This window comes from Catharus ustulatus, chromosome Z, assembly GCF_009819885.2.
Source record: "Catharus ustulatus isolate bCatUst1 chromosome Z, bCatUst1.pri.v2, whole genome shotgun sequence".
In the NCBI taxonomy this organism is placed as follows: domain Eukaryota; kingdom Metazoa; phylum Chordata; class Aves; order Passeriformes; family Turdidae; genus Catharus; species Catharus ustulatus.
In genome coordinates this window covers 59,327,067-59,348,353 of record NC_046262.2, presented here as the reverse complement: position 1 = coordinate 59,348,353, position 21,287 = coordinate 59,327,067, and the positions used below count along the sequence as shown (strand labels likewise).

At 44.1% G+C, this 21,287-nt stretch overlaps 1 protein-coding gene across 1 annotated transcript in view; it reads right to left on the bottom strand.

Annotated features, from left to right (window-relative positions):
* MUSK (muscle associated receptor tyrosine kinase) overlaps positions 1–21,287 on the bottom strand; it is a 58,236-nt gene that overhangs the window by 7,649 nt on the left and 29,300 nt on the right. The window contains exons 7-15 of the mRNA XM_033084872.1: positions 18,514–18,673; positions 17,001–17,007; positions 13,093–13,359; positions 7,252–7,427; positions 6,839–6,862; positions 4,259–4,347; positions 3,753–3,912; positions 2,293–2,482; positions 1,767–1,958 (exon numbers count right to left, since the gene is read on the bottom strand). Coding sequence (XP_032940763.1) covers positions 1,767–1,958; positions 2,293–2,482; positions 3,753–3,912; positions 4,259–4,347; positions 6,839–6,862; positions 7,252–7,427; positions 13,093–13,359; positions 17,001–17,007; positions 18,514–18,673 — 1,265 coding nt within the window. The remainder of the gene's footprint in view (positions 1–1,766; positions 1,959–2,292; positions 2,483–3,752; positions 3,913–4,258; positions 4,348–6,838; positions 6,863–7,251; positions 7,428–13,092; positions 13,360–17,000; positions 17,008–18,513; positions 18,674–21,287) is intronic.

Below are 21,287 nucleotides of genomic sequence, written 5' to 3'. Positions count from 1 at the left end.
TGCACTGTGACTGCTTTTTGCAAAGATAATCCTTTGCTTTAGCAACAGAAGCATTTCACCAAGCAGATCTTGGCCCAAGGTGGGACTGGGTTTTTATGAGGTCATCATACACTACTCTAGATACAGGTACAAAATCAGCCATACCCCATACTTGTTAACTGCAAAGGACAAAGATAAGTGCCCTGACTAAGCAGAGAACTATGCAGCCTGTACACTTTCTTCTAGGAATTTGAAGATGGGACTTTAGGAGGAAACCATTATGGTCCAAAGATTGTCTTGCAGAAATTATGGAGTCTAGAAAAACTAGACACCTTCCATCCTCCCCATTTTTGGGGTTGTCAATTAAAGATTTTTCAGATTTGTAAAAGTGCACAATCTCACCTCCCACGATATTATCAGAACTGGGCTGTCATCTACTATCTTAGGTTTAAAACAGATTCCAAAAATAAAAAGTGACTAACTAAAGGGGACACCGTAGAAGTCTAGAGATAAGGAAATTTATGTGTGTAACTCAAACACTGATATCCAGATAGCCATGGAGTCAACCAAAAATTGTTATGGCTGGACAAAGGGGTCATAGAGAGGTAGGGCAACATTTTTCTGAGACAAATGTCCTTGTTCCGCCTCCTGGAGATAAGCACAACACCATACATCTGAGGTGCAGGAATGAAATAGGTGGGAATGGACTGCAAGGGAGGATCAAGAGCACTCAAGACCCCCAAAGCCCCAGACAATTTCCAGAAAGGTCAGGGAGAAGGGGCTGCCCATGATAACTCACTTGCATAGAAAGTGAGAAAGTTAGCTCCAGGGCACAGAAATTTTACTATAAAAAGATACCTCCACAAAGCCTGTGCACACGTGCTCCCCAGAACCCTAAACTTCCTGTCAGCTGAATTGATGGTGGAGCCAGGACCACTCTCTTTTTATTTTCCTTTCTTCCTTTCTTTCTCTCCTTGCATCTTTAATCCATCTTTCTGTCTCCCCTCCTTTTCACACTACCCCTTTATTCAAAATCCACTGTCCTGTGCTTATATAGGAGGTCAGGGACTATAAAATAGCTATCTCCATGGCAGGTGTGTAATTTACTAATAAAAATTTGTACACTTTTGCAGATATTCTGACTTTTGCTGTTCCTTTCACCCATGAGCATCTACAAATCTTGGGTGTGCATTTCCCATTAAGGTTGGACACCACAGACACACAACCACCCCCCTCCCCCCAGTGTCCCATTGGACTTTGTGGGGAGGGTTTTCAGGGGACTTTTGGTTTGGTTTTGCCACTGAATCAAACCGAAATTCAGTTGGGACTGAACTGTAGCATGACACAATTACCTCTGTGGTAATTACACAGATTAGTACTTGTGTTATAATGGAGATGGCCACACACTGACAATTCATAAATACTGGGAAATGCAAGAACTTCACAATAGGACACGTCACAGGCAGTACTCTTGGCAAAATTTAGCTGAACTTTTACACCAGACTTTAGCATGTGAGTAAGGCATTACATCTACTAGAAAGTAGAAAAGAGTAATTTGTGGCAAAAGTTTAACAAGTATTGACAGATAGCAGTGGAAAACTGCTATAAAAACAGTTATTCAAACCTGAGTGTTGTGTACCACTTGGTACACATGCATTTGAGTGGATGGATGGATGGATGGATGGATGGATGGATGGATGGATGGATGGATGGATGGATGGATGAGTTCCAGTGCCAACATTTGCAAGTACCTTCATATAAAGAAGACTCACAAAGAGGCTGCTTACCTGGCTTGGAAGACTCTCCCAAATGCTCCCTCCCCAATATCTCTCACATATTCAATATTGTTCCTAGGATACTCCAGGCTAAGCAATTTTGGATTGAGGAGAAGAGGCATGCGCTGGTACATTGGGTTGGGGTGCAGCCGGTCCAGGAGCAATTCGGAGGGCAGAGTGGTGAGAGTCGGTGTCTCTGACTCTCTGAAACAGAGAGATTTTTGGTCAGTGTGTGCTCAACCAGGAGAAAACTAGCTACAGCTTCTCCTGAGGTTATTTCTTTCAGGATGGAAAAGGAAGGTGCAGCAGGGCTACTGAAGAAGCCTTGTAGCAAGGTGTCATGCCATGTCCCTAGTCACCAGGCCACTTCTGCTCTGGCACAGGAGTTTGAGAATTTACACTGGGCTGCCACAGGCCAGTGTAAACATGCCACAAACATTTGCCCCTGCCAAATGTTCACAGGACTTCACTCTCAGAAACAAGAAAGCCCTTTTTTCAAAGCACCATTTCTTGCACTGAATTAAGATCCAGGCTTTACCTTTTTTTGTTTTTCCACTGTTTTCGATGACGGCAGCAAACCAGGGTGATAAGGCCAAAGATCACAACCAGAGCAAAGCTGGAGATGATTGAGATGATAACAGTCATGGAGTATGTAGGGGAAAATGGAGGAGGAGGGGGAAGATTTAGCGTCTCTCCATTTGGTTTTCTTGTTCCCAGTGATAACAAAGCTGTAATGCAAATAAAATCAGAGGGTTATGCCTCTGCTAGTTTATAGAGCTTTCTCTAAGAGGAATTTACAGAGTTAGCCTGTCATCCTGGGAATTACTGACATTACAGGTACAACTGTATGACCACATGAGAGGGCCATACTAAGGAAGCTTGGTTTGCAGGAAGCAAAACTCATTTGTGCTTGCCACATGTGAAAATCCAAGATCTGGTAAGACCGATATATAGTTCCCATTAATCTGGGAACACAGTTTTGATTTAGAATATGTGCAAGAGTTACAAATGGGAGGTCACATCTGATAGTCTCAACAGTATTCAAATATAGTAATGTCTGCAGTGGGAAAGATCAATGGTGCACAATGTAAACCACAACGTATCATGTTCCTAAAAGGAATCTGCAGGGAGGAGTGTAAGACCAAGTAAGTACAGAGTGATACTTTCCCAAAATATCCTCTTGCCCCCAACAATTTGCATTTCAGTGTCTTTATGGGGCAAATATGAAAAACTAGTTTAAAGCACACTTTGCTGCATTATTGGGGAAAAAAAACCACATAACTACCTGTGGAGTAGTTTCTGAGACATTCTAGAAAATGCTAGTCTCTGCACGCAATGATTGAGAACAGAAAGAAATTTAAACTCTTCTTCTTCTTCTTCTTAATTGCCACTAACTGAAAATTACTTGTGCTCCCTTAAGTCCATGGAACCCTTGTTCCCCATGCAGGAAGTTTCCAAATGCAGTCTTATTTCCCAGCACTGAAATCCAGAAACTTGGAGTCTTGGATGAAATATTTTTCAAACATTGGTGTGTTTTTTGAACAAGAGATAGGGAAGGAAGAGGAACAAGAATAGCTAAGGAATATTTAGCTTCAACATCAAAGAACAAAGATGTTTCTGTCTTTTTCAGGCTTATGTTTGGTTAAAATTGGGGGGGCTATTTATTCAAAAAAATCATGCTAAACTAAACAACTTTGGAAAACAATCCTATCTTCTAAACAGTGTGACAAATTAATTTTTCAGACTACCACAGAACATTTCACTTCATCTTTGGCATTTATATAAGCTAGGGCAAGGTGCTTGATTTGCCTGTCTTCATTTTTCTCTCTTCACAGGGCGCATTAAATGTTCTGGTTAAAGATGCTGAGTGGATCTGTGAGAAGACCCAGAACTAGCTGAATCCAGAAGACAGAACAGATTGTTGGGCTCAGGATGCAAACACCTTGCATGGCCACAAAACAACCACAATGGCAGAAACTGTAAAGTGCAGTTGCCTACCATCTCCACAGGGAGACACGCTGCAATATTCCCAGGTCACAGCTGGATCCTTTGTGTAGCACCAGGGACGCTCATTCTCACCTCCTGGATTGCGGCAATAATTCTCAGCATCCAACAGCTCAGGGAAAACCTGAGGAGTCCTCCTGTGCAAATGAGGAGCCTAGGGGAGGAAGTAAATTGTGTTAGTATTTCAGTATAATTTTCCCTGCTATTATTATTAAAACAAAATGAGAAAAAAAAAACAATGGAGTGAAGCAAGACAGAGCCTTTCTTGAAATAGCTTTTCAGTCCCCTGAAGTGACAGAGAACGCATCTTGACATGGTAAGGGGAACTTGCAGATTGAAATATGATGAGATTGTAAAACACAAGTGAGCTCAAGAATTAGGGCAACCTGGTCCCTGCTCACCCCTTTTACTGAGATTGGGCTGCCTGACTCTGAGAAATTCCCTGGAAAAGTAAACCTCGAGCACATCTGTCCCTTTGGTAGACTCCCACTGATGCGTACCTGATCACTCCACTTCTGGCAGGGAATGCCAGATGCTGTGACATTGGCAGTGCCCTGGTAAAACTGGCCATTGCCACTGTAGCAAGTCCCTAGGAGAGAAAAAAAACCATGGGGTCAAGGCATTTCAGACCATGTCCTGCAGCAGAGACTCACAGGAATAAAGTTTATGTCGTTACATGAGACCATCTGACAGCATCAGATCTGAAGCACACAGAACAACTACACAACACAGGAAGGGTACTGCTTAGCCTCCTGTTTACACTCTAATGGATTTTGCACTCAGTAGAAGGAAATCTGATGAAACTTCAAAGAGGGCCCTGCAGCTCTCTCAGATGAAGAAAATAGGCCATGTGCCTGTGATAGTTGAGCTGCAACTACCTGGTTCACAGTACACCATGCAGAAAGTACAGGGCAGAACCACACTGTACCCACTTAAACCAAACCAAGGCAGAAAGCAAATCATAGCACTGCTTCCATTATTCTCGGCCTGCATTCTTACTGGGGCACTAATAGGAAGACACTCACGTTCCTCAGGTTGGTAGCAGGGAGCTGGGATTCATAGAGTTGCCCTCCTCCTGCTTCTCTACAGTGCGTATCCACTTAGATTATTTGGAAACAGCCTATGGTTTTCAGCATGCATGGAAACCTTACCCTGAAGTATGATCTGAGCTACAGTCTGAGGAATTGTATCAGTATAAAATAATGTCCTTTATAATGAAGTCACTATAGTGTAGTCACTAGCATACACAGATGCTTGCTCCAGATGCAGAAAAATTAGGCAGAAAATAGTGAGATTTTACTGCAGGAATATGCATCAAGGTCCTCACAGGATATATGTCTTCACATACATCTGTCCTAATAGGAGAGTTTAACACATGCTGGCATAATCTAGGAACAGAAAGACAGCAGAGGAAATGCAGCCTTACACATTTCTGTACATAGTAGCTAATCTCTAAACTCAGCTGAGACAAGGCTAACAGTGTGATAGATGGCATATATTAGGGTCTGCTGCATTGTTAGCCTTGGTAGAAAAATTAACAAACCAGCAAATTCTTTTGTCATAATTTTGTTTTCTATTGTGTTGGTAAACTCACAGCTCAGGAAAAAAGAAGAACAAGAAGAAACATGATGTGTTCTAAAATAATGACTTTTTAAAGTAAGTATTTTTCATCTTCCTGAAAGCTTTGCATAACGGTTGACCCAGATTTGACACAAGGCTATGTGTCTTTGTGGACTGTACTCTTTCTCATGTACGAGGACTATAGTCAACACATCATCATGACTACCCACTGTTTTCTTCATGCATCACACACTGCACTCAGGAGTGCAGCTATATATTGTGATAGACTCAGTTCTCTGAAGTTTCACCAGGCAGCAGACACTATACATACGTAGGTAGACACCCTGGCTTTAAAGTGTTAACTCCAGGAGAGTGAGCTTAAACAAAGGGTGGAGTTCCCGTAGCCCTGAGGCATCCAAATACTTCCACAGAGGAATGATTCTGGACTTATGGGAACATTTAAACCCATCCCAAATGAAAAGTAAAATATTCTAATGTGGATTTTTTTGACCGATACATAGATATCATTTATGGCTCACACCTGCAACAAGACAGTAGCCCCCAAATGACCAGCACCTGTTGCTCTGTAGAGGTGAAAAAATCTTGTTAATCTGTCCTGAAACATACTTGTGTACCTGAACCCAGAATTTTATTTCACATTCAAAGACAAGGAAAGCAGTGCCTGAAACATGCCTCATGACACAGCTAGTAAAAAACATAAAAATGATTTCTGCACAGATCTGAAATAAATGTCAGTGGAACACCTTAAAAGATGAATGTGGAGAGCTTTAGTGGCAAGACCAACACTAAGAAAGAACCTCTAAATCCTTCATAGTCTGGGAATGCAGATGCTTTCATAGATTGTTTTGCTACAATGAGGACAGAGAGAATAGTATAGCTGGTCCATCTGGGCATTAATGAATAATATGATAGCAAGCTAGAAAATAGTTCAGTTCATGCTCAACAAACCCTTGCACACATAACAGTGAGTCCAAAGTGAAAAAGGGGGGAGCAATATCACTAAAATGTTACTGTTATATCTTCCTGGTTCATTATCTTAACATTGCACATCCAGGCAATGCCATAAAAGAAACAGACAGACTTCAGAGGTGATTTGGAGAGAGTGCTGGGAGCTTAAGGTCTTGCAAAGCCAGCCTGACACAGGTAACCATGTCATTAACACATAAGGCTGGGATGACCTCATAATGAGAAATACAAATATGGGAAGAGGGGAACAAGAAGCAATGGGTAGAATGGAAAGGAAACAGCTGGAGGGAAGAATACCATCTAAAACCACCATGCCTCTCTTATAAAAAGTTACCAGTCCATGGTCTCCCTGACCTCCAAAGAGCTGAAATGTGTTTCCCCATGCCTTGGATATGGAAACCCAGACATTCCTCAGTAATACATTCAGCAAGCCAATGCCAGCAGAAAACACAAAAATACTGTGCAAATGGCACCTTCAATGAAGAATATCATGCCCATCTCTTAAAACATAGCATATGGAGCAGTCTACTTACTGGTTATGTTCTCCTTCTTAAAATCTGTAAAAAGACAAGACAAGATGTAAGGAGGGATTGCCCAGAAGCACATTACCATTACAGGAAAAAGTGCCCTCCCTAGCAGTGCTTAAATGGCTTCTTCCTTTGCAAAGGCACCTGAGTGGCAACTTTGCTACTATTAAGACAGTTTTTTGATTTTGTTATGGTCTTCTCAATAAAGATCCAGTCTTTATTTGCTTGAGGGATTTTTCCCACACCGCAGTTGCATGATAGAGGCAAACAGCCAAAGCAGTTGTCACAATTCCATGCACAGGTGATGACAGGACAATACGCACCATCGGCTTTTACTTTAGCTGTAAATTATGGATCAGACGTTCCCCCTCTCCCAAGAACACAACTCTCTAGACAATCAGCAGCATGTGCCCCCTTACCAAAGAAAGGGATGTGGGTGCAGGAGCTGGGGTCCTGGTGCAGGCTGGGCAACCTGTTGCATTCAGGAAGAGTGAGCAGCATCAGCCCTGGCTTGTAAATGCCCTTCTGAGAGTTCTCTTCCATTGAGAGCCACTCCTTAAAGCAGTAGAGATCCTTTACAGCAAGGCAATTCTCTCTACATTGTTTTGCAAAAAACAGTGAAATACAGTTGTCAATGGCTTGAAAAAAATGGTTGCACTTAGCAGTGATGTGCAGGGGTTATGAAAGCTGACAGAAATCTGTTAATGGGGTGACACTTCTTTAAAGTCTGTCTGGCTTATAAACCATAAAGAAAACTGTATGAAATACAACAGCTTCCTTTAAGAAACATACAAACCTACATTTTTAAAGAAGCAGGGTTATGCTCAAAACACAACACACACCAAGCTATGCGTAGGTGATTCCTATCTTTTTCTACAGATTTTTTTACATCTTCTGCTAATGAACATCATAGAATCATAGAATAGTTTGTGTTGGAAGAGACGTCAAAATCATCTACTTCCAACTCCCTGCCGTGGTCTGGGCCGTCTTCTGCTAGACCAGATTGCTCGAAGTCCCATACAACCTGGCCTTGGACACTTCCAGAGATGGGGCATCCACAGCTTCCATATGCAACGTGTGCCAGCATCCCACCACCCTCACAGCAAAGGATTTCTTCCTAATATCTAATCTAAACCTATTCTCTTTCAGTTTGAAGACATTCTCCCTTGTCCTGTCACTACATACTCTTTTAAATAGTCTCCATAACATTTTTAGAGTTAGAATTTTACAGTTCTAAAAATTCTATTCTAAAAATCTCACTTGGCTTCTCTAAATTGTACACTGAAGTGTCATCTATTAAAAGCAAGAGGTGAACTTAAATTCTTACCCTTCTTATATTAAACATTTTGCATATATTTAATCTCACTGAATAAAAAAATAGAATTTTTTACTGTTTCTACAGGCAACTTTAAGTCCATTTTTTCCTCTGTAGATACTGCAGTAAAAGCTTTAGGTTGACTAGTAAAAAAGTGACCTGTCTCCCATCTAATGTATTAACTCCATAACAATGTGAAACATTCACTGACAAGAAGTGCTTTGGATGTTCAAATGGGCCTTATATGAGAATTTTTTTGTGAAGAAGGGCAAGGCAGAAATACCTGCACAAGAAAAAAAAAATGAAAAGAAAGAAAAAGAAAATACACCATACTGGGGATTTTGTGGATTTGTTGTATTGGTCAATTTATCAATTATTTGCTTGTTTATGTAGTCGTTCTTGAGAGCCTGGGTTGCACAATTAGCTTTGAGGTCATGTGCAAACATTTCTTTTGCACAGCTCAACTGAAGTCTTTCCCAGACCCACAACCTTTCCAACTATCACACGATGATGCACAAAGAGAAAGGTACTTCTGGGTCTGTGGCGAAGGATTTAGCCAAATTCACCACCTGGTGGGTTGATGCAATCTCTTTAATTATACAATGGTTTTGGCAAGAGCAGATGGTCAAGAGTTTCAGCAATGGCTAACAACACTGCAAACCCTCTAAAGCACCTGAAGGGTGGAGGTCATTGGGAATTCTACCAGAGCAACAGCTTTTCTGCAACTGTAATAGACGTCCTTCAATCCAGCACGCTGAAGTCATCAGTGCCCAGCTGCTCTGTGCTTGGTTTTAGCCAGCCCTGGTTTATTCCTTCCTCCCTTCCATGGAAGCCAGAATGCAGCCAGATGGCAAATTTATCTCTTTTTTTACATTAAACAACATGTGGAACAGGAATGACGTTGTGAAGTAAAGAAATACTTAGATAGGGAAATGAGAAAAACTTGCATTTGAAGCACTGGCTTGGGAGATCTGGATTGAATTAGCTCTGTTCATTCCCAAACCCTGAGCATCCTTAAATAAGCCCTTTATTTGGTGTTCAATTGCAAAACACAAAAGACCATTCTTCTACAATGCTGTCTGCTCCAGGGCTAAAAGAAGGTTATCTGCACCCTGGAAGAGTGGTAAAGCAGCCCAAGGGAGGGATGGTCAGCCACCTCTAGCTGCGTTCATAGCATTGTAGTTGTAGCAGCTGATGCAGAGCAGGGGGAGCTTGCTGAGGTCACTTGCAAAGATTATTTCAAGTTATTATTAGAAACGTTATGTCATGTAAATGACAGATGGACAAAGGACAGTAATGGCAGAAGACAGCAAGTGTGCTAGTAGTGTTTCTAGAGAAACACAAGAGACTATGTAAGAGGAGGTGGGGACACACAGACCCAAACAAAGAGAGACTTTCCCCAACACAAGACTGTTCCCTACAGCCTGATCACTTCTTATCAGCAGTGACTGAAACAGAAACTGGGAGGCAGTCGTAATCAAGAATTATGAGACAAGACATCATGTTCCCTTAAGAACCCTCATTTTAATCAATTTGCATCCAAATATACAGTAGTTTCACGAATACAAGCCGCACGGATTATAAGCCGCACCCCCGGTGCCTCGACAATGTTGCTGTCTTTGTCAATAGATAAGCCGCACCCCGAATATTAGCCGCACTTTTGTTCGTCGCGAGAATCCGTGCGCAGTTTTCACAAATTGGCCAATTAGTAACAGGATCGCGGCATAGCGGGCTTTACTGGCTCGGGGCGGGGCCAGGCAGGCTCGGCCCGCTCATGGTTGCCGACGGGGCCGGGTGGCCCAGCTCAGCACCACGGCTCGGCGGGGCTGGCCGGGTGGTGCTGCCGCCGCCGCCGGGCTCGCTGGCCCCCCTCTCCCGTCAGCACCGCCCCGCTGCCGCGTTCGCTCGCCCGGCTGGCAGGGCTGCCGCCGCCGCCGCCGGGCTCGCCGCTCGCCCCGCGCCACGTTCGCTCGCGCCGCGCCTCGCTCGCGCCGCGCCTCGCTCGCCCCGCCGGCAGGGCTGCCGCCGCCGCTGCCAGGCTCGCCGGTCGCCCCCTCCCGTCTGCACCGCCGCCGCGTTTCCTCGCCCTGACCGGCACTGCAGGCCCCCGCACCGCCGGGCTCCCCCACGCTGCTGGCCCCGATTCTGCTGGGCTTCCCCCGCTGCCAGGCAGCCCCACCCGCCGGCCTTCCTGCTTCTGCCATGCTCCCCTGCACTGCTAGCCCCAGTTCTCCCAGGCTCCCCCACCCTGCTGGCCCGGGCTCTGCCGCCCCCCTGCCCCGCCCTGCTGGCTCAGGCTCTGCCGCCCGCCCCCCACACTGCTGGCCCCGCCTCTGCCAGGCTTTCCCACCTCTGCCAGGGCCGGCCGGGCTCCAGCTTGGCTTGGGGCTGCCGCGGGCTCTCACTTCCGTGTTGGCAGCTTTTAGAATTTTGTTAATGTATTAGCCGCCCCGGAATATTGGCCGCACTTCCGGGTTTCCACCAAAATTTTGGTCAAATTGGTGCGGCTTGTATTCGTGAAATTACTGTACATTAAGTGAACTTTTCCTATGTTTTCTTCTGTTTCATTTTATTTTGTTTCCCCCTTGATTACTTTTATAAAACCTTTTCTCTGCCTGTCAGTTGTTATTCTTGCTAGCTAGCCTTCAAATCAAATGAATATTAAAAACTAACATGGAAAAAGAAAAATTGGTGCAGAAAATAAATAAGATAAAGATACATAGACATACATTGAGGGCAGTAAGTCCCTCAAAAACTAAGAGAACTCTCCCAACTCTGAGAGTTAAATTCTTATTCATGAAGTATTTAACCTAAAAACTTGTGTAGTCTAGCCAGCTTCTGCAGAAAGCTATAAAGTTGTCAGTAAAAAGTAGTTAAGAGAGTTGGAAAGTAACCAAGACCATGTGAGATGTGTTCAAGAGCCCCCAGACCTCTCTCGGCCATTAAGAAGGAGATATTAGATGTCTGAGTTATCAAAAGGCATATTGGGCTCTGGAAGAACTGCTGTCCAGCTGATGTTTTCTGAGGAATTGGGATGGATGCTATTCCAGGACTTTTGTTATTAAGAAAGCTGCATTAAATCAGATGAGGTGGAGAGGTAAAGGAGGGAGGGATAATTAATAAAAACTAACATTGACTCATGGATTAGAGGAAAAATGGTTCCAGGCAAGCCCATTAACATTTAGACATATTTGCAAATGTTGTAACTGTTAGCTCAGATGCATCAAGATCAAGTGCATATCTGTGTTGACTGGCTTTAGAAATGCCCCAGAAGTACAGGTCTTCAGTGAAATCACTGTGAGTTCTGGTCTTGCAGGGCTACTCATGAGCAGGGGTAAATGAAACAAGGCCAAGATCTAACTGAAATGCCTTGCAGAGCAATGTGCAAAACCTTTAGCTGACTAATGTGTTGTGCATGTGTGGCTGAGATATAAATACTATCACAGTTCTTGAAAAAAGGCAGCAAGATCATGGAGGAGACTGCCAGCAAAACGCAAACTATAGTACTTGGCTGCATGATTCTCTCCAGATATCTGCACATAATCTTCTTTTGTAAGATATATGCTACCCCTGTGTCGATGGTAGAATACTAAGCAGCATAGGTACCCAAATAGAAAACTAAATATATGGTCAATATTCACACTGTGGCTTTCCCCTATGCCTATTTTTTAGAGATATTAAAGGAGGAGCAACAAAAAAGGTCCTGATTACGAAAACAACATGCTGCTAATTGTCCTAAAAAGCCCCTATATAACTGGAGAAATTATTGCAACTAGACATCTGGCCCAAGTCCAGCAAGCAGTGTGCTTGCCATGTCTGTAGAAAAGATTTTATTTGAGACACTGGAATTGTGGCTACTCTTCCAACAAATGCAGATCTGAATAGTATTTTAAAACATGTTTCTAGGAAGACAAGAACAAAGCAGTGCACTTTAGGCAGGGATGTCAGGTGTCAAAATGTGAAATGGGTAATTGCTAGTTTTTAGGGGCTGAATATGTCAGGAAAAAGAAAACTTCACCCTGATATACGTGTGTGTTGGGTCATCCTCTGCAAAGCACACCAAGCAATCATAATTCCATTATAGTTAAAAATAACAAAACCTGTACTGGCAGAAGAGGAAAAGCTATGTACAGTGTTTGGGAAAACCTGTTTTATTCTAGTCAGGTAATATGGGAAAGATGTAAAATTTCACTGCAAAGAGGAAAGAAAAAAAGTCGCCTCCATGACCATGATGGGAGGACAAGGAACACTGAGGGAAGGACCGCTCAGGAGGTTTCAAAGGGAAGGAGAAGCGTCTGTCACTGAGATACGTTTACAAATACCTGTCAACAGTAGATTAGCTACAGTAAGAGATGCTTTGGACTCCTCAGGATCCCTGTCAGCCCAATTTCTCTGCATATAGAAGGATACAATAACCACATTGGAGTTTCAGTTTATTAGGTACAATTACACAGGCAGTGCCTCTGGTCTCATCAATTTTATCACATTTTTGTCAAGCAGGAAGTGCTAAACTATTGGTATAGGCCAGATTTGTTGCATCTTCTGAAGCCTCATTTGGTCAAAATTCCAAAGAAGCAATTACTCTGTATAGTAATAAAGAATATTCATATTGGCCTAGAAAGACTTAACAATATGCTAATTACTGAAACCACTTCTGTAATTCAAATGGATACTACTTCTCAGCACTGTCCTCTGAACACCTGATATAATGTAGAGGTCAGGAGTTCAAATTCAGACCATACCCTAGCAATGAGCACAGTGAGAGCTGAATCAGTCTGTGTGTACAGAAGAGGGAGCAAAGAGAAAATGTGTGCAAACCTAGAGGGCCCAACTTCACTCAGTTTCACTTGCTACTGCAAGCCTGGACAGTCCCTCACCACTCCCCTGCTGCATACACATCCCCATGAAATGAAAGTGAAATATGAGCATGTTTTTCTTCATTTACCTGCACACTGGTTTTGGAGCTGGCCCAGCTCCCGAGGGATTGCACTCCTGGAAGATGTAGTTACACAGCAGAGACTCAGCAGCCGGTTGGCAGAATGAACTCACCATTTTCAGTTCAGTCCAGGCAGTGTGCACAAGTAGCTCTTGGGTCTCCTCTGGGTCAGCATACGAGGAGTTGAAGAAAACAAGAGCATTCTTCGCCAAGATAGCGCTACACACCTCACCTCTGTATGTGCTGCAGTAGCCTGTGTCACCCTTGTACAGCTTGCTGTCAAAGACAAGAGCACACACACAGTAAGCTCACAGATCTGCATGAGCTGCATGAGCACAATGGCCCTGTTTCTGAATAAAGTGGCATGTACAAGGCTAACAGAGGGCAGAGGAGATGCTAGATGTTTATAACCACTAAAACCAGCTAATGCACTCCAAGAATGAAACTTCTGCGAAGTGCCAGCCCAGGTGAACTCCTGGGATGAGGCTCTGAGCAAGTGTTGTCGACATTATAAGTGGACTAAAGAATGAGTGATCACACAGAACCATGTCCTAGCATGGCCCCTGACCCTGCCCCTAGCCTTTGATGGGAAAATATTTTACTTTCCTGCTTCCTTGCAGGGAACAGCCATGCTGCCTGTGGCAGTCCTGTGATTTTTTCAGGATTTTTCACTCTGCTGTCTAAGAAGAGTTAGAGTTTAAGATAGACTTGAAAAGCAGGAGACAAGTGAGTTCAACCCATCATCTACTGGAATTTTTCACAAGATCACACCAGCCTCCTGCCTGCCCTTCCTCAGCTCCTGCACCACTCCTGACCTTGCCCCTCTTCTATGCCTTTAGCTGGGAGCCTCAAAGACAAGGAAGGCACAAGTCTCTGTTTTTCTTCCTGGTGTTTCTCTGCAAGGCACATCTTCTCTCTTTACCACATCTCCCATTTTGCAAAGTCCTGCCACGTAGCATGGAGACAGAGCTATGCAGGGGCAATAAAAATCACAGTAGGGTCATCTTCTTTGAGGGCCATTTATTTATCTTTCCCATGTTATTTGCATCTGGAAGGAGATCTACCCCCACTCCCTTCTTCCCTTCTTCCCTGTGCCCATCTAAAGGCAGCAGTAGGGTAAGGGAAACGCACAGGTCAGTCACGCTTCCAGGAGCTGCCATGGTCACCCAACAGCAGCAAGGTCTGTGGGTGAGGAGGTGCCCTCTGCCTAGGCAGCCCACGGGATGCAGTGTCCTCAGGAGGCAAAGCTGGGAAAACAGACTCCCTGTGTGTGTGGAATGGCAAAATCAGGGCAGGGAGGAGGGCTGGGTGCAGCTGTCCCCACTGCTCATTCGGTCAGTGTAACTGGGGTCAGAGAGTTCAATTCACAACATGCCAACCATTTGGAGCAGTCAACAGAGCTATTTGTATCTTTGCCTTTTATTTCTTTCCCCTGTCCAAATAATCACCCATTGTTAACTCTGGGGTTTCTAGTTGTTTTTTCTTCAGAAATCTGGAGGTACAGGGAGAAGGGATTACACAGGATGCTCACATTCCTGCTCTTCAGATGATGTTCTCTGCAGATGACACTCCCTGGCCCTGTTTTAGCTACTCTGTTTCAGGGTCCATGTGAACTTTTTCTTTGATTTCTTTTTCTGCATCACGTTGGATAAAAAATACAGAGAGGCCAATCCCTTGAGGTTTACTAAAATGGCAGTGATGCTCTGACACTGCATCATCCCAGGCTCCATGGACACACCTTCATGTGGCACAGGAGCCCCTCAGCATGCTGCACTAGTCTCACAGTCCATGACATCTCCCCTGGACACAGCAGGTTTCCCAAAACAATGCACTGGTGCCAGTACCCTGATAGAACTGTTATTGGCATGGCAGGCATCATGGTCTTTCCATTTTCCTGATGATTCCCATTGTGCTTAATCTGAAAGTTGAATCCTTCCTGTGCCCCAGGCGCAAAAGCAGGGACAGCATGGGGCAGCTCTGCTGCTGGCTTCGGGGGGCTGAAGATGCAGACCAAGACCTAACAATGCGAACATTAAGTTTCCTTGCTTTTCTAAAATATGCAAGGAGATAGAGACTAAGCTGCAATAGAGAAGTAGAAAAAAAACATGTTTCTCTGAATGGTGTCACAGAAAGGGAACGTTATGCAGCAAATGTTAAGAGCAGCTATGGGACAGATAGGTTGAGTACTTGGTTTGTCATACCTACGTGTGTGCAGGTGTGAGGTATAAATCTGCCATCATCATTGGGTGGTCACTTAATCACTTACAAGCTTCCTGAATCAATCTTGCAAGCTCCTGTGATGGAGGCAACAGCCTTTGCAGGGAGTTTGTGTCACCAGAGTAGCAAAGCCATTTGCTTAGGCTTTCCCAGGCTCTGTTCTTTTCTATAATGGCCAAAAGCTCCCAGCCCATCTCCCAGGCTAACACTCTCATTTTCCTTCCAGACTGATCAGCCAGTTCAGCATGTAGAAACATGGAAGAATTCTAAAGATGAAAAGCCAGCTAAATTGTTCAGTCTTACAAAAAATTACTAAGCAGAAGTTTATTTTTCATCACATCTAAGTGGCTTTATTCATCCATAATTCTGCTTGGAACAAATATAACTTTCTCTTGCCCTAATCTGGTGAGCACCGAACCAAATTACAGTAATTTCATTATTATAAGCCACACTGAGTATAGGCCGCACTTCCAGGTGCCAGCAACTTTTCATTCTTTGTTCATACATAAGCCGCACCTGATAATAAGCCGCACATTACAACGCAGAGTGTGATAAAAGGTATCTATTCTATCACCATCTGTTGAGGGTGGGGGCAGTAATCCTTATCTTCACGGGAGATATTCTGCTAATGGGCCATCCATTGAAAACAGGCAGGGCATTGTTCTTTATCTTTTCAAAACCCATCCTTCCTACAGGGAGTCATTTTCTGCTAATGGCCATTGAGTCCCACTGGGTGACTGATAAAATTACTTCATCCCACTGGAAGTTGCTCCAGCCAGGGGGAAGAGCCCAACATTTCTTACCAAGATAAAAACAGAGATTTTCTGGACACTAAGGCAGCCCCTTTCTCCACTGAACTCCAGAGGAAAACCGGTTTTCTCTACATCACCACTGCACCTCTGGAGGGAAACTGCACCTTCTACAGAACCATTGCTTCAACTGAATCACATCTGTCACTGCAAGGAGGACGCAGCCACCGTTTAATGGGACTACTACCAACACCCTGCCTGACAGGGTGTCAGGTTGTACTCTGACTTTGTCAGGGCTTGGGGTTTGTTCTTTGTAGTATTGTATTTCTATTTTAATTTCCCTAGGAAAGAACTGTTACTCCTAATTCCCATATTTTTGCCTGAAAGCCCCTTGATTTCAAAATTATAATAATTTGGAGGGAGGGGGTTTACATTCTCCATTTCAAAGAGAAGCTCCTGCCTCCAAACTAAAACAGCAACTTTTTGTTCTTTGTCCGTATATAAGCCACACCTGATTACAAGCCGCACTTTGGGTTCGGACCAAAATTTTAGTCAAAATGGTGCGGCTTATAATTGTGAAATTACTGTACAGTTATTAACCATGAACAGGCAGGAGTTGCGCTTGCAGTTAAGCTTTGCCATGAAAATTTAAAAGGTCAAGGGAAACTGTAATCAAACAGAATTTCCTTCAGAACATTCTCCCCACTACCATACTTCAAACACCCTGACTGCTGGCTTGACTCAAAGCCATTGTTATCTAGCCAAGCTCAGTCTCCAATTATGCCTCTGTAAAGGAGCTCAGTGATTCCTTTGGGTGAACCTCATCTGCACAGCTGGCATGCAGAAAACCTACTTCTTCATTTAAGCCAAATTAACTAAACCCCCTTGGTTCATCATTCTTCTCCCCAGCCCAGAAACAGCCTCCACAAAACCACAGAAAGTCATTCTTACCTCCATTCTGCCAAGTGGCACCAGATCCAGGAATTGTGATGAACCAGGAGAAAGAAGAAATGGAAAAGACATCAGTGACACTTCACGGTTCCCTCTGAGATGCATAAGTCAAGATTTCCATGCTAGGAAAGTGTCTGACAACTGTTAAGCTGTATGAAAAAAAATGCACCTAAATTCTGTCCCTTTTTTTGTTTCTTCTTGTGGGGAAGAAAAGTAGGCCAACACTGAACACTGTAAAGTGAGAAAGAATGAGGAGGAGGAAGTGGGTAGTTGATGGCAGTGCCAGATGAAGTGGACTTCTGCACCATAAACTGTTTTATGCTGATCCTTTGGGTCTTATGTAATCAGCAGGTAGCATCCTGTGTTTAAGCCACATAGCTATCCATTACTTCAGGCAGCAGCTGTAACAAGTAGAAGAAGCCAGGGCTGTAGATGGAGCACAGGCACACAGCAGTAGCCCCAGCTTGAAGTGTCACAGGGAGTTGGGCAGTGCCAGCACAGGGAGGAGGCACTGGCCATCAGCCAAGGGCCAGGGCACCTCGGTCCTGGGAGCCTTGTGAGCTGGGGCAAGGCCAAGGCAGGCTCCTGTTCAGGTCTAGGGTAGTCTTCTCCTCCTGCTGAGCACACATGGCTGGGAGGAGTACAATTTCCACCAGCCCTCAGTACCTGTCTGTTCCACTGCAGTTGTAGGAGACAGACTCGTCTGGCCTAAAAGCAGAAGTGGGGATGAGAAATAAAGCACCAAGTACTAAGTACCTTGTGGGGCAGAATTTCCTGTTATTCCTTTTAATGTCCTTTCTTTAAAGGACATGATTATTTTCTCAAGAAAGCAGAAGCTAAGGCACAGAGAGATGAACAAGTACCTGCCAGGTTAAAAGCAGGACCGGCAACCATCCCATGTCCTGTGTGATTCCTCTTTCCTCTGACTAAATCCCATGTCCTGTGAGATTGCTCTTTCCTCTGACTAAATCCCCCTACCTATCAAAAGAGGAATGGGACATGCTGCTGCCTTTTTCTATGCTGTTAGTTAGCTCTGACAGGTATTTCTCTTCTTTGGGAATTCATTTTCACATTTGGGAGATGTCCCTGAGAGAAGAGACAACTCCAGGCAAGGCAGGGTACTACTCTGACAGCAACCATCCTGCTTCCTGGATGCCAACCCCTTGTGAAGCTGAACTGCTTGAAGCTATTTTCACTTTGCCGTTAGATGATACCAATGCTGGGTCATGACCACAGCTTCCTCCACATGGATGAACTTACCAAGTGTGCTCCTGGGACACAAAGTACAAGACAGCATCAAACACTCAGGAAATGACAGCTATGCTCGTCTCCAAAGTGTAAGAGTATATGAGGAAATAGCCTGGTGGAGGATGTACTTGTACTCAAATTTAGGCCTCTAGACACTATCATCTCTCCAAAGCTTCCCCTCTTCCTCCAGAGTACTCCACACCCCTTTCCTCTTCCCCAGCAGGAAAAGCTAAAAAAATTAACAGCTTCTTCTTTCCCTGCATACCTGAAATGCTGATGGTTGCTGCAGCTTTTGCGGCTCCGAAAGTTTTGCTGTGCTTGTTTGTGGCAAGACAAGTGAACAGGCCAGGTCGGGTGACGTACACCTGCAGTCTGGAATCGACCACTCTGTCCTTGACACTTTCTGCTATGGACCCTGCAGAAACCTGAAAGAGTGAAAGCCCAGGGTAGCAATATTTCCAAAAAAGACGCAAACAAGCAAACCAAGGAAAAATCTAAGAGACAGAGCAAACATTTAAATTAGCAGAGGAAGATGTGACAAGAAGACAAAAGTGACAGAGAGCTAAAGCTGCTGGTGTTACTTTGGTGCTTTCATAGCAGCCAACCTCACACACAAAAACAAATGTTAAAAGATCTCTCCTATTTCACACTTCTCCAATACTTTTGCAATTAGGTTTCAGTTCAAGAGGGTCATAATCATAATTTGATTTATGTAATTGAGCTGGTTAATTACTACAGGACTTATTATAGAAGATTGCCTCTTCATGCCTTAGCAAGGAATGGCACAAGATGACTTTGTGAACATCCACTACACAGAGGCAGAAAAGAAAATAATTTGGAATTCATTGATTCTGGATGAATATAACCACTGCCATACTCTCAAAGCAGTCAGGAGCAAAGAAAGCACTCTGGTTACAACACTTCAGCAGATAATAACGTAGATTTTCTTATCTTGCAATTGGAAATATGAAAGGGGTTGCAAATATGATGACTTTAGTCAGCTCTTTTCCCAGATCAGTAATTCCCAGTTAAATGAACTTGAAACCTGCTGATTTTGGCCAGTTGGGCTTGATCTACCATCAAGTCTTTCCTGCCAACATGTCATGCATTAAAGCAGGAGAGCATGGTACATACACACTCTGTCTTGCACAAGGAGTAGGAGGGGAGCATTACCTGCTCTAACCTTCATACTGACAGAAAGCATCTAACGTAAGTCAAGTGAGGTATGTTCCTTGTGGATCCCAGAGGTGTGACCTGACTCTCAGGATATTGCAGATTGTTTCCCTGGATCCATCCCAGCAAAGCTTTCTACCTACATGTGTAACTAAGACAGAGATATCAATCTGACCTCCCTGGAGGTTGGTAAAAATGTGCTTTCAATGAGGTTTTTCAGTAAAATTAAATACCCATAGGTATTGACAGCAATAATCGAAAAAGAAGGAACTCATGAGTGTTGTAACATGTCTTGTAAGCGGATTGGATTCTCTATGAAGAGAAAATGCCAAAAAGAATATATTTGTTTTGCCTCAACTCAGAGTCAGCTTGGAGCTGTGGTGACAGAATGTTCATTGGGATAAATCACTAAATAATCAGACCAGCACAGTTTATATGTACTGTACCAGGTATGTCAGTCACTATGCAAATGGAGGGACCAGGGATGTTTTTGGCCTTATAACATGAAATCAGTTCAAGAGGGTGGTAGCCCAGGGGCTGTTTTTTCACAGATATCCCTTTGTTACAGAGTTGCTCAAATTTAGTTTTAGAATCCTTTTCTCTCCAAAAATCACTCAGCACTAAAATGGCGCAGGGATCTTCTCAGTAGGAAGGAGGTATTTCCTACGGCCACCCCTGACTTCCAGCATCTTGGTGGGATAGGTGGCTGCTTGCCATGAGCAGCTTGTGCTAACCCAGTCTTCTCTCCCTGCTGGCTCCTCAGGCCTCAGCAGAGCTGCACTGTGCCTGCTGAGCACAGAAAACTGGGATTGTTCCTTCTGGCTTGGGATGCAGGAGGAAGAGGTTGCTCAGGTAAATAACTGCAAGCAGTACAAGCAGTATGCAGTATCTACAGTGGAAAATCACAGACAGGACTGTGGACCTAGGACTTTCACACTGGCCATCTGCTGTTTTTTTTACTGGAAACTTCAAGATGTTCCCTTGTGTTAATTGATTCCCTTTCCTTTTCAAGCACATTTCCTGAGACTTTGTTTCCAGGAGTTCTCTTTTTAGTCTTCAAAATATCAACTCAGCTACCAGGATATTAGAGACCACTTCATATCTTCACACCTGGGTCATTTATTCCTGGATATGTGGAAAACTACATTATAAGGTCCATGATGCCCTTTGGTGCTTAGCAGGAGGAAAATGAATTGTGTTTCTTTTTAGGTAGGCCAGGCAGCTGCTGCACAGATGAGTTTCCATCCTCTCCTTTGAAGGCAGCTTAGTAAGCTCAGCAAACTCCTATTCTTTGAGCCTCAGGACAATTACAGGTCGATGTTCAGAGACCATAATGCCACAGGCATGCTGCATCTTCAAATGAGTCACCATTGCTGAGAACCCACCCTTAAATTCACCATCTCCAGTCCACCAGCATCCTGCTGACTCTCCCAGAGACGGGCTGTCATTAAGGTTTCCTTGCCATATTTAAAGTGAAGCAGTCTGGAGCACTACCCTCCTGAGACTGGTCTATGCCTTTCAGACAGAAATGGGGCAGAGCAGACCTGACCAATCAGGCAGTGACCCAGACAGGGGCTGAGCATCATCTCATGTATCACTTCAGCTCTCTGTGGGACCCACCCATCAGGATCTCGTCAAAGCACAGGTCTGTGCTCTGGAAATATACTGCTCTTGCCAGGCACCCCAGACTCCTGCAAAAAGTTTCATTCCCAGTGGGGAACAAGTCTTAAATAAACATCTGCAGTTGCCTCAAACTAGATATTGTCAGAAACCACCAAGCACCCATGGGTCTCAGCAAAGGCTGATCTGATCCCTTTGCTGCTCTGCCTAGCAACATTGATGGAATATAGAAAAATAGCCCTGATC